Genomic DNA, 11,433 nt, shown 5'->3' on the forward strand with positions numbered 1-11,433 from the left:
TTTGGACCCATGAGACAGATCAATAGTATAACCTGATATAAAGCAGCTTCTTGTGTATTTCAAAGCACCTGTAAGCTGCAACCCCAAATCCTTTAACCATAGTTTCTCAACATTGAACTGTAGACCTTTTACATACAAAGCTGCTGAACTACTACTACCTGGGCCTTTGGAGAGACATTATTGTCAGAATAGTAGAACATACTGAGCTAGAAGATCAAGCAGCCTGGCTAAGTTTGGTAGGGATAGGCAACTGCCAATGGCCAGGGGCTATATCTGACCCATTTTATATCCTCCAGGGGTAGCATGAAACTAGAAGTGACTTGAAAGTTATTTCTGGTTTTCCAAAGATAGTCTCTGGGGCCAGAACAAAGTGTAGGTTATGGCCAAATATCCTTCAAGAGGAGAATCATGCACCTTGGTAGCTTCTGGAAGGGTGACATATGGGTCTAGGGCAGAATTTCCCAACCTTTTCTATGTCCCACACCCTTAGGAAATATTTGATTAATGTTTGAAACCCCTACAAAAGTAATATTGCATTTGAAGATGAAGAAGTCTTAATTTCTAGTTTTTGAACCACATACAAAACCGCAGATTAACAAACTGATTTTTTGAAAAAAAGCTTTTAATTCAGTGCATAAAATGTAAATCTAAATTGAGCAATTAGATTTTCTAATTTATTCAGGAAAAAAACCCTGAGTGATGACTCAAAGACACAAGGCATTCTTTGTCGCACCCCCTGGGGATTCAGGCACCCCAGATTGGGAACCTCTGGTCTAGGGGCTTGGGAGGCCTGCCCACACTTGTTAAAAGACACTGCCACCACTACCTTTATTCCTTGGATGTTTGGGAAGCCCAGGGGGTACATTACACCAGCTGAGCTGATTTTTAAATTGACTGAGTCTGTAATATAGTCATAATTTTCTGGTTACAAGGGCTGTTAAATAAAAATGACCTCAGGAGGATGCTGAGAATGTGGATTAAACCAAAGGAGGTAAAGGCAAAGCTTTCTGTTCAAAGTATCTCTTGTCACTCTGATGGACGGGACAGAATTAGCCTCTTTAAGGATTAACAAAACACAAGTAAGAGCCATGTCTCTCTCTCTCTCTCTCTCTCTCACACACACACACACATATATCCTGTCCCCATATAGCTTACCTTATATGTCTTGGTGATAATTGAACTGGAGTAGGGTCTAGCTCCATCTGGCAAGCAGAAAGGGAAAGGAAATGAATAGGGCGGCATCCTATTACTTTTTAAAAAACAAATCACTTCTCCTTCCCTCTCATGACCCACACATTCCTCCTATCCTTCTGTTCTAAATTATCACTCAACTCATTTCCCCAAAAGAAGCCAATGTCTTTCCTACTGTCAGAAGTCACTTGATCCAGATGACCTACACTCAGAAAATATTGCGTCCATTATTCCTGAACCCACCTTTTACTGGAGGACACCAAGTCAGCTAAACAACGTCGGCTTATGGCCAACAGAATAAGACATCATTCTGTACCTCCCACCCAAGACACCAAAGCAGCTTGGCTTCTTTTTTACTCACCCTCTTCTTAAACAATCCCAGCCTCTCAAATCTCAGACATGCAAGGGCAAGGCTAAGGCCAAGTCCTATCTTTTATTTCTTTTTCTCCAGTTCTGACGCTGCTTCAAACTGCAGCTAGCAAAGGCAGGCCAGCAAGGAAAGGGGGGTGGGGGGTGAGCTGTTCCTCCTCCCCCACCAAACCAGCATCACACAGCCTCTCTTGCTTAATCAGCTTTGTCTGTCTTAAGTCTGTAGGACTTGTGGCTGCTTGGAAAGGTGTGTTCTTTACAGTGACTTTGGAGTGCGGCATGTGCTTGTTGTGGAGCATCAGGTGTGCATCTCCTGGTGTGGGCATCGGGGGGGGGGGGTAGAACAAGCAAGAGGGAAAGAGTGCATGTACAAGTACCTAGCTACAGCAGAGCTTATCCATGTGTACATGTATGATCCTGCTTGCACAGAGTGTGAACAAGATCTGGAATGTGGAAGAAACAAGTGGCATGAGTGGATGTGTGTTCAAGGGCCTAGATGTAACCATCAGGGATGGCTCAATACTTTTTGCTGCCCGAGGTAGTCCAGCAAATTAGGCCCCCAACCCCACCCCAAATGCATAATATCCAAAGCCAGGCATGTTATTTTGGAACACCTTATCCTCAGCAGCAAAAATATAGTACTGTACTAACACATGAAATAACTGTTTGCTGCCTTTTCACAATACCCAAAGTATGCTGCCCATTATGCCAAGCTTACTGAACATACAGTTTTATTTATTTATTTATTTATGGGGTTTATAGTCTGTCTTCCTTCCAAAATAAGATACAAGGCGACAGAAGATCATTTTAAAGGGATAAAAGTAAAACATTAATTACAAAAAGTTAAAAATAATTAAGCAAACCTAATATCAATACATAGGTTAAAAACAGCATAATTCACACATTTAAAAAGTTATTTTTAATAAAAAAATATTTATTTTTATGAACATACAACAGTTATTCATAGAAGAAGAAGTGTGTGCATTTAGGTCACAAATCATCTGAGCTCAGGTGTCTGCAAATATGCTCACATGTGCCCATGTAAAAGCAGGAGCAAAAATGTTTATTTGAAAGGTATGTATGTAATGGTAGATATACAAGGAAAAGCAACTAAATATAGCTAAGCATGTAGTACATGTACAAGCTACTATAAATGAACATGAGCACCAGAAAATACATTTTCAAAATGCAATACACAGATGCTTGCTTTGCAAGATCAGCATCAGCTTTGTCCAGTAGATGCCCATGTGAATTTCAGTCTTTGGGCTGATGGAGACCCCTCTTTTGATCTGACCTTTGCTCAGGCAACAAACTGATACTGAATAGTCCTGATTCCAACAGTGAAAGTTCCACTTAACTACAGTTAGAGTGTGGGAAAATTACATCTAGAATCCCCTGCCTGCATAACCAGTAATGTTACCAAGATGCCTAATGTGGCCAATTCCAATCCATAAAGTCTTTATTACAGTCCAGAGACCCAGTAAAATCAATTTCCAGCATCTAAAATAAATTAGAAACTTGCAATAACCTTTTCAAAAGTCATTTAGGTGACTGACCATCAGTGCATTTATGTGACACCAGTGAATTCTGTACATTGAGATGCTATGAAAAGGTACCTTCCTTTTGCTCATCACCAATCACTTTTATAGGCTAGGTTTCCTCAATCTGGCACCTTTTATATTTATTGGACTACAAATCCCATCATCTTGCATCAGTGAGTATCCACTAGAGAACACAGGCAAAACTAGATTCCATTCTCTCAATAGATTGGATTGTAAATTCCATTATTTCAGTCAGCATGCATGAGTTCGATTTCAGGATTCCAAGGCTGACTCAGCCTTCCATCCTTTCATAAATTAGTAAAATGAGCACCCAGCTTGTTGGGGGCAATTGACTTACAAACTGTAAACTGCTTAGAGAGTGCTGAGTTCACTATTAAGCGGTATAGAAATGTAAATGCTATTGCTATTGCATGCCCATGCTGACTGAGATAATGGGAGTTATAATCCAACACAACTATAAAGCACTGTTTTGGAAGGCTGTCAGAATTATCTCCTCTACTTTCTCAACCCTATTCATATTTTTTTAAAGCACACTAGGATGTCTCTCTCTCACACACAAATCACATGCACACATATACACACATGTACTCAAACTGAATTTAAAAACAAATAAACCGATCTCCAACCTTATCTCCTTCAAAGATGTCAGCCTTTTTGGCACACTAGGGTTACAACTGAGCATGGTTCAAGGTAGATTCCCCCCCTCTCCAGGAATCCAGTGCAACATATATTACTCAACATATAATCAAACATGTGTTGTGCAACACAGTCAGCTCAGGTTTTGCAAGGATGTCCCAAATTCTCAGACAATATTACTACTGGTGTAGAACAAAATTCCCTACCTGAGGTCAGCAGATGAGCTAGAATTGAAAATTCACAATGTTGTTCTTAATAATAAAAAAAGTTTTTTTTCCTCCTCCTGCAACTCACGGCGACTACTTTAAACTCTAGTTGATTTGGTGACCAGGGCAGGGCTTGCTAAATATATTCCAGCTTCCTGACTAGACAATGTGTAACCATGGCACTGCCAGTTGACAAAGGATTAAAATGGTGTTCCATTCCAGGACGAACAATCTTAGAATGTACAGACTACTGAAGGGCCATTCACACTTTATAGATTGGATCACAAACCAGTTTATAAGTGGGTAATTCCCACTGGTACCGGTTTTTCCACAACTGAATTGAGGTGGATCTGGGGCAAATCCCCCTTATCGTGGGTTTTCCAAAAGCGTTTTTTCCCCGTTTCTTTTTGGAAAACCCATTTTTTCCGTGGTGCTGGGAAATGTGAAATAGGGTGGTCATTTGGGTGACATGTATTTATTAGTCTTTTCACTGACAGAATAAACAATGTCTGGGACTTGTGTGTTGATTCTTGCAGGGTGTCATTCCCCCTTCCATCCTCAGACAGTACTTTCCATATGGCTGCAATATTACTAGACGTCGTTAATTTACAGGGCCATTGGTGATTTGTATTTCCAAATCGACCAGATGTGTATGTTTTGTCAGATATTTTTTAAAAAACAACAAAAACATGGGAATGATCGAATGAGATTGATAAGGTGGCTCCATTAAAGCACCCATGCAGTTGACAAAAAAATGGCTGCAGCGGATACTAGCAACACGTCACCATTGACAACAGTGGATGCGCGTCACTTGATTGACAGAACAAAAAAAACAGGAATGATTGAAGGAGGCTCTATCTTAAATCGATACTTCGTAAGTGTGAACATCAACCGAGTTAAATTGCACCAGGGAGGTTTGATCAGGGTAAAGGTAGTGGGAACTTCCATTCCAGACATATTTGGTATTGGAGGAACGGATCTGCCTGAATCTACCCAGAACACTACCAGCTAGTGTGAAAAGGGCCTAAGATTCACCATTTTTCTAGGATGCAAAGTTTAGCATGAGGGATAATATGGTAGGGTGGTTCACGCTACTGTGGGAATGGATTCCAGTTCTACCCATGTCCTCTAGTCTCCATTTTATGGTTGATTACACCAACCTTGTTGTTGTTGTGTGCCTTCAAGTTGTTTCTTGAAGGCACACAACAATGACCCTAGGGCTAACCAATCACAGGATCTTCTTGCCAAGTTTCTTCAGAGGGGGTTTGCCATTACCATCCTCTGAGGCTGAGAGAGTGTGACTTGCCAGGTCCAAAGCACACTGCAGAAATAATCCACTTTGATACTGCTTTTACTGCCCTGGCTCAGTGCTAGGGAATCCTGGCTAAATGTCACACAAAAGTACAGTTCCCAGAAATTCCTAGCACTGAGCCAGGGCAATTAAAGTGGTCTCAAACTGGTTTATTTCCACAGTATGTTTTGGACCCCAGTGGTTTCCATGGCTGAGCCAGGATTCAAACCCTGGTCTCCCAGTGTGTTAGTTCAGCACCCAAACCATTACACTACACTGTCCATTACACCTGTCTCAATTTCTGTCAATTCCCTCCATTTCCCCTTGCTTCTGCTTACCTTTAGCTCCCAACTGTGGGGAAGCAGATGTTGTAGGGACACAACTCCCATGATCCCCAGCAAATATGGCCAAGGGTAAGGCACTAAGAACCACACTCCTTGGGACTTTATCACATGGAGAAAATCGGGGCTTTAACCAGCAATTAACCCATGAAAATCACACAATCACGATTAAGATTTTCACACAACATCAACATTAAAGTGCCATTATCCCAAGAATAAAATGACAATAAACAGCAACAAATCATTCACAGGAAAATCCCATGAATGCTTTGTTGCTGTTTTTTGCTTGGTTATTCGCTTGTTATTCCCAGGATAATGGCTCTTTAAGCGCAAAGTGTGAGAAAATCTTCAATTGCAATTGCGTGATTTTCACGGATTAATTGCTGGTTAACCCCCCCCCCCCCGATTTCCCCCGTGTGATAAAGTAGTAAGAGTATTTGAGAAGCACGGATCTAGAACCGTGGTTCTGAAACTCTGGTCCTACAGATGGTTTGGACTTCAACTTCAACCAGATGTCCCAGCCACCTTGGCCAGTGGTGAGGGATCATGGGACCTTAAATCCAAAATGACCAGAGGATTTTCAGAACCACTGTTCTAGATCAAATTGTTAGCTTGTCATCAACCCCTTTCCTACTTTGCCACCACTGACTTTCCTGATCCTCTTGGCCTCCTTGTAACGATGCATCACTTTTATAATCGTAATCTTAATTGTAAGCAGCTTTGAGGAAAAATAGCAGGATTCAAATACAATATAATAATAATGAAAATGATAAAAAGGGTTCCTCTTTCATGTTGAGGGTTAGGGAACCTACAGTCCTCCAGAAGTTGTTGAACATTTAATTCCACAAGGCCAATGTGCTGTAGTGCAGTTCCCAGGTTTCCCAAGCATTGAGCTGGGGCAGTTAAAACGGTCTCAAAGTGGATTACGGTATTTCTGCAGTGTGTTTTGGACCTTTCAGTCAAGTTTGCTAATGGCAAGGGAAGTTGGGAGATCAAGCTCTATAGGACCACACATTCCCATCCGTTCTTTTATGTTTACCTCTTGCTGGCTATTGTTGTCTCCTACTAGAAAGTCATGGCTTTCATGGACTTCATGGCAGAAACCAAACCATTTAGATATGGCCATCTAAATGAAACAAATTGCACATTGAGACATCAAAGATGGAGAAAATGTGTATTTCTCATGTAATGTAATCAACCCCATTATTGCCCCTAATTCGATTAAGGCAGAGATTTGGGAGACAAAAAGCGTGGCATATGCACTGAAGAAATAATGCAGTTTGACACCACTTTAATTACCATGGCTCCATCCTACAAAACCCTGGAATTTGCCGTTTTGTGAAGCAACAGTGCTCTTTGGCCACAAAGGCAGTGTAACCAGATGTCCTCCTTTTCCAGGACATGCCCTACATTTCAACCTTCTGTCCAGGAGGAATGTTCAAAACATCCTCCATTTTGAGCATGATTAAAAAGCATGAATTTATATTTATATTAAGTGTTTTTAGCTTTTATTTGGCCATGTGCTCCATTTGTCTTGAATGTCCTACCTTTTACAGTGCCTTATCCTCCTTTATGATTAGGACATCTGGTTTCTCTGCAGCAAAGGCTAAAGATACAAAGGCTAAGTACAAATCCCAAGATTCAGTAAGGTGGCGCACTTTAAAGTGGTGTCAAACCGCATTATTTCTACAGTGTAGATGCCCCCCCCCCCCCCCAATATGTTCTGGACTTGCAAAACTGATCATGAGGGACAGAGAGTTTTAATTCAAAACATCTCGAGATCAAAAGGTTCCCCACTCATGTTAAAACAAGCTCAGTTTTAAACATAAGCACTTCCCTGAGCAAAGTCATTTTTACAATTGTTAATTACTATGCAGAAGATGAATAGTAACCATTTATCACAGTATTCTTGTTTTGTTCAGCAAAGATTTCCTTATTTTCTAAGATGAGAAATCTGCTCCTGTTCAATATCTGCCTGTTATATAACCATAAAGGAAGACATATTAGGTCAGAAAAATGTAAAAACCAGTCTAGCTTCAGCAGTAAATTTCAGAAGGACAGCTGGGGCTGCAACCGCACTGCGGAAATAATTCAGTTTGACACTGCTTTAACTGCCATGACTCAGTGCTATGGAATTCTGGGAATTGTAGTTTTGTGAGATATTTCTGTCTCTGTCAGAGCTCTGGCGCCACAACAAACGACAAACCCCAGCATTCCATACCATGGCACCATTGCAGTTAAAGTGGTGTCAAAATGGGTTATTTCTGCAAGTGAGGATGCAGTTTAAGATGCTGGAGACCAAGGTTCGAATCCTCACCCAGCCATGGAAACCCAATGGGTGACTTTGGGCAAGTCACACTCTCTCAGCCTCAGAGGAAGGGAATGGCAAACCTCCCTTTTTATAAACTTTGCCAAAAAGAACCCTCCATGACAGGTTCACCTTGCAGTCGCTATTAATCAGAAACAACTTGAAGGCCTATATAACAACAAGAACAATGTTCTTATCCAGATGGTTTTTTAAATTGTGGATTTTAAAATGATGAATTTTAAATGGGGATTGTTTTAATATTCGTGCATCTCATTTGTTCTTTTAAATTGATATGTGGTATATCATGTATTTGTCAACTGTTGTTGTTCCCCACATCAATAGATGAGGAGAGGTGGGGGTAAGAAATAATAATAATAATAATATTGTTGTTATGTTCCTTCAATTAGTTACAAACATATGGCGACCCTAAGGCAAACCTCTAATTTTTTTTGACAAGTTTCGTCGGGGGGGGGGGGGGTTACCATTGCCTTCCTCTGAGGCTGAGAGAGTATGACTTGAGCAAGGTCACGGAGTGGGTTTCCATGGCTGAGATGGGATTCGAATCCTGGTCTCCAGAGTCAGAGTCCAGCACTCAAACCACTACACCACATTGGCTCTCTAATAAAAATATATTATATGATTATTAATAATATATTATTATTAATTTACTATTAATAATAGTATGTTATTATTAATAACATAATATAGTGTTATAATATTTTTATTATTAACATAATAAACTATATTATTAATAATATAATACATTATTATTAATAATAATATATTGTTATATTAATAATATAATACATATAATAATATGTTATATTAATAATAATATATAATAATAATACATTATTATTATTATTATTATTAATGTGTGTTCTGTGTGTTGTTTGCCATCAAGTCGTTTCCAACATACGGTGACCCTATCACAGGGTTTGCTTGGCACTTTTCCTTCAGATAGGGATGCCATATCCCGCCTGCAAGCGGGGCAATCCCGCTTTTGGGGGTCCTGGCCTGGTCCCGGTCTGGTTTAGGTCCAAAAGTGGGGTTTGCCCCGCCTGCAGCCACCCTCCTCCTCCGCTCCTCCGCACGCCCTCCTAATGGCCGCAGCTGCTCATGCAGCCGGCGGCCACCCACTTCCCCCTCCTCCTCCTCCGCCCCCGCACGCTCCTTTTACATGGCTGCGCACGGCCGCTCATGGGGCCTGGCTGGCCACCCACCTCCTCCTCTGCCTCCTCCTCCTCCTCCACGCCCGGCCAGTGGAAGCGCGCAATCGGCCCGCTTGCGTGGCTGGGCCCTGGCCGTGCGCCAGCCTCCAAATGGAGCTGGTCCCCTTAAAGAAGCGGAGGCTCAGCAGAGGAAGAGGAGGAGGAGGATGCGGAGCAGACTCTGGGCCAGAGGGAGGGGAAAGGGCTCTGGCGCCAAATACAAAAAGAAAAAGGAGCAGCAGCAGCAGGAGAAGGGGAGGTGAGTGGCCATTTCAGGTCTCCCTTTTTTAGTTATTTATTCAGGGCAAGCCTGTTTAAGAGAGTCAGTGTGGTGCAGTAGTTTGAATGTATTTTTTTATTATTTTTGGTTAATTTTTATTGTTATTAATATCCAAGTTTCCCTTGTTTTTTATTTTATTTTTTGCTATTTTTATTATTATTATTTGGCCAGAAAGGGAAGTACGTTTCTGCCATCTGTCTAGGAAAAATGCCAAAATGTCCTCCATTTTGCTCATGCCTAAGAAACATGCGTTTGTATTAACATTTTTTAAAAATCATCCATTTTTTTGCATGTCCTCCATTTTTAAAAATCACGTCCTACATTTGAAAATGTTGTCCTACCTTTGTCCTACATTTGTCCCAGTTTGGAGGTCCTGGCTTATGGCAACCCTACCTTCAGAGGAGGTTGCCATTGCCATCCTCTGATGCTGAGAGAGTGTGACTTGCCCAAGGTCACCCAATGGGTTTCCATGCCTGAGCTGGGATTCGAACCCTGGTCCCCAGAGTTATAGTCCAATGCTCAAACCTCTATTATTATTATTATTATTATTATTAATTTTAATCCTGCCTCTCTCCCAAAGCGGGACCCAAGGTGGCGAACAACATATATATATATATATATATATATATATAAAACGCTTTAAAACAACAATTACAAACCATACAATTAAAATCAGAATAAATATTAAAAATTACAAATAGAAAATTAAAATTATAAAATTAATAACGTACAAAGTTTAAAAAACCAATATAAAATTAGAATGTTAACATTGATTATTTAATTATCTGTGGAGAACGTACGCCGTGGGCAGATTTATTTTTTCTATTTTAATTGTTTGCACAGCACTGTGTAAATTTATAGTTTATTATTATTTAATAATAATAATAATAATAATAATAATACTTTATAATAATAAATTATAAATTAATGTATACTTATAAAAATATATAAATTGTTATGTTATAAAATTGTGATATTATTATAAAATATTATAATACTATATTAAATAACCGCAAGGTATTATTATTATTAATAGTAGTACAAGAATTATTATATTATATTACATTATTATTATTATTAAACTATTGTTGTAGTTATTAATATTATTAGGTTCTTGTATGCAAAATATATTTATATTCTATAAATTATAGAATATATTATATATATATATATATATATATATATATAATATATTATATTTGTATGTAAAATATATTTATATTCTATAAATTATATATTCTATAATATATTATGTTTAAAATATATATTATATTTATTTGTATGCAAACTATAATATCTTTATATTCTATAAATTATAGAATATATTCTATAATATATTATATATTTAAAATATATATTATATTTATTTGTATGCAAAATATAATATAATTATATTATATAAATTATATAATAAATTATATAATATATTATATATAAAATATATATTATATTTATTTGTATGCAAGCTATAATATCTTTATATTATATAAATTATAGAATATATTATATATTATATATAAAAATATATATTATATTTATTTGTATTCAACATATATTTATATTATATAAATTATATATTATATATATATAAAATATATATTATATATATTTGTATGTAAAATATATTTATATTCTATAAATTATATATTATATAATATATTATATATTTAAAATATATATATTTATTTGTATGCAAAATATAATATACTTATATTATATAAATTATAGAATACTGTATATTATATATAAAATATATATTATATTTATTTGTATGCAAACTATAATATCTTTATATTATATAAATTATAGAATATATTATATAAAATATTATATATTTAAAATATATATTATATTTATTTGTATTCAACATATATTTATATTATATAAATTATATAATATATTATATATACAAAATATATATTATATTTATTTGTATGCAAAATATAATAAATTTATATTATATAAATTATAAACTATATTATATTATATATAGAAGCCATTATCTCACTAAGGAAAAGTGCTAGAACATTCGAAAGGC

At 37.4% G+C, this 11,433-nt stretch overlaps 1 protein-coding gene across 7 annotated transcripts in view; it reads right to left on the bottom strand.

Annotated features, from left to right (window-relative positions):
• The window catches only part of TULP2 (TUB like protein 2), a 42,741-nt gene that overhangs the window by 30,990 nt on the left and 318 nt on the right, over nucleotides 1-11,433 (bottom strand). For 2 of the 7 annotated variants that reach the window (XM_089479910.1, XM_089479911.1), the window contains exons 2-3: nucleotides 6,636-6,722; nucleotides 1,156-1,202 (exon numbers count right to left, since the gene is read on the bottom strand). In XM_089479910.1, coding sequence (XP_089336036.1) covers nucleotides 1,156-1,202; nucleotides 6,636-6,722 — 134 coding nt within the window. Of the gene's footprint in view, nucleotides 1-1,155; nucleotides 1,203-1,552; nucleotides 1,762-3,964; nucleotides 4,028-6,635; nucleotides 6,723-8,823; nucleotides 8,909-9,736; nucleotides 9,820-11,403; nucleotides 11,426-11,433 lie in introns of those variants that run through there. The other 5 variants (XM_089479912.1, XM_089479914.1, XM_089479913.1 and 2 more) reach the window with 5 other exon arrangements.

This window comes from Sceloporus occidentalis, unplaced genomic scaffold (assembly GCF_023333645.1).
Source record: "Sceloporus occidentalis isolate IW3139 unplaced genomic scaffold, rSceOcc1.0.p SCAF_14, whole genome shotgun sequence".
NCBI classification, from domain to species: Eukaryota; Metazoa; Chordata; class Lepidosauria; order Squamata; family Phrynosomatidae; genus Sceloporus; species Sceloporus occidentalis.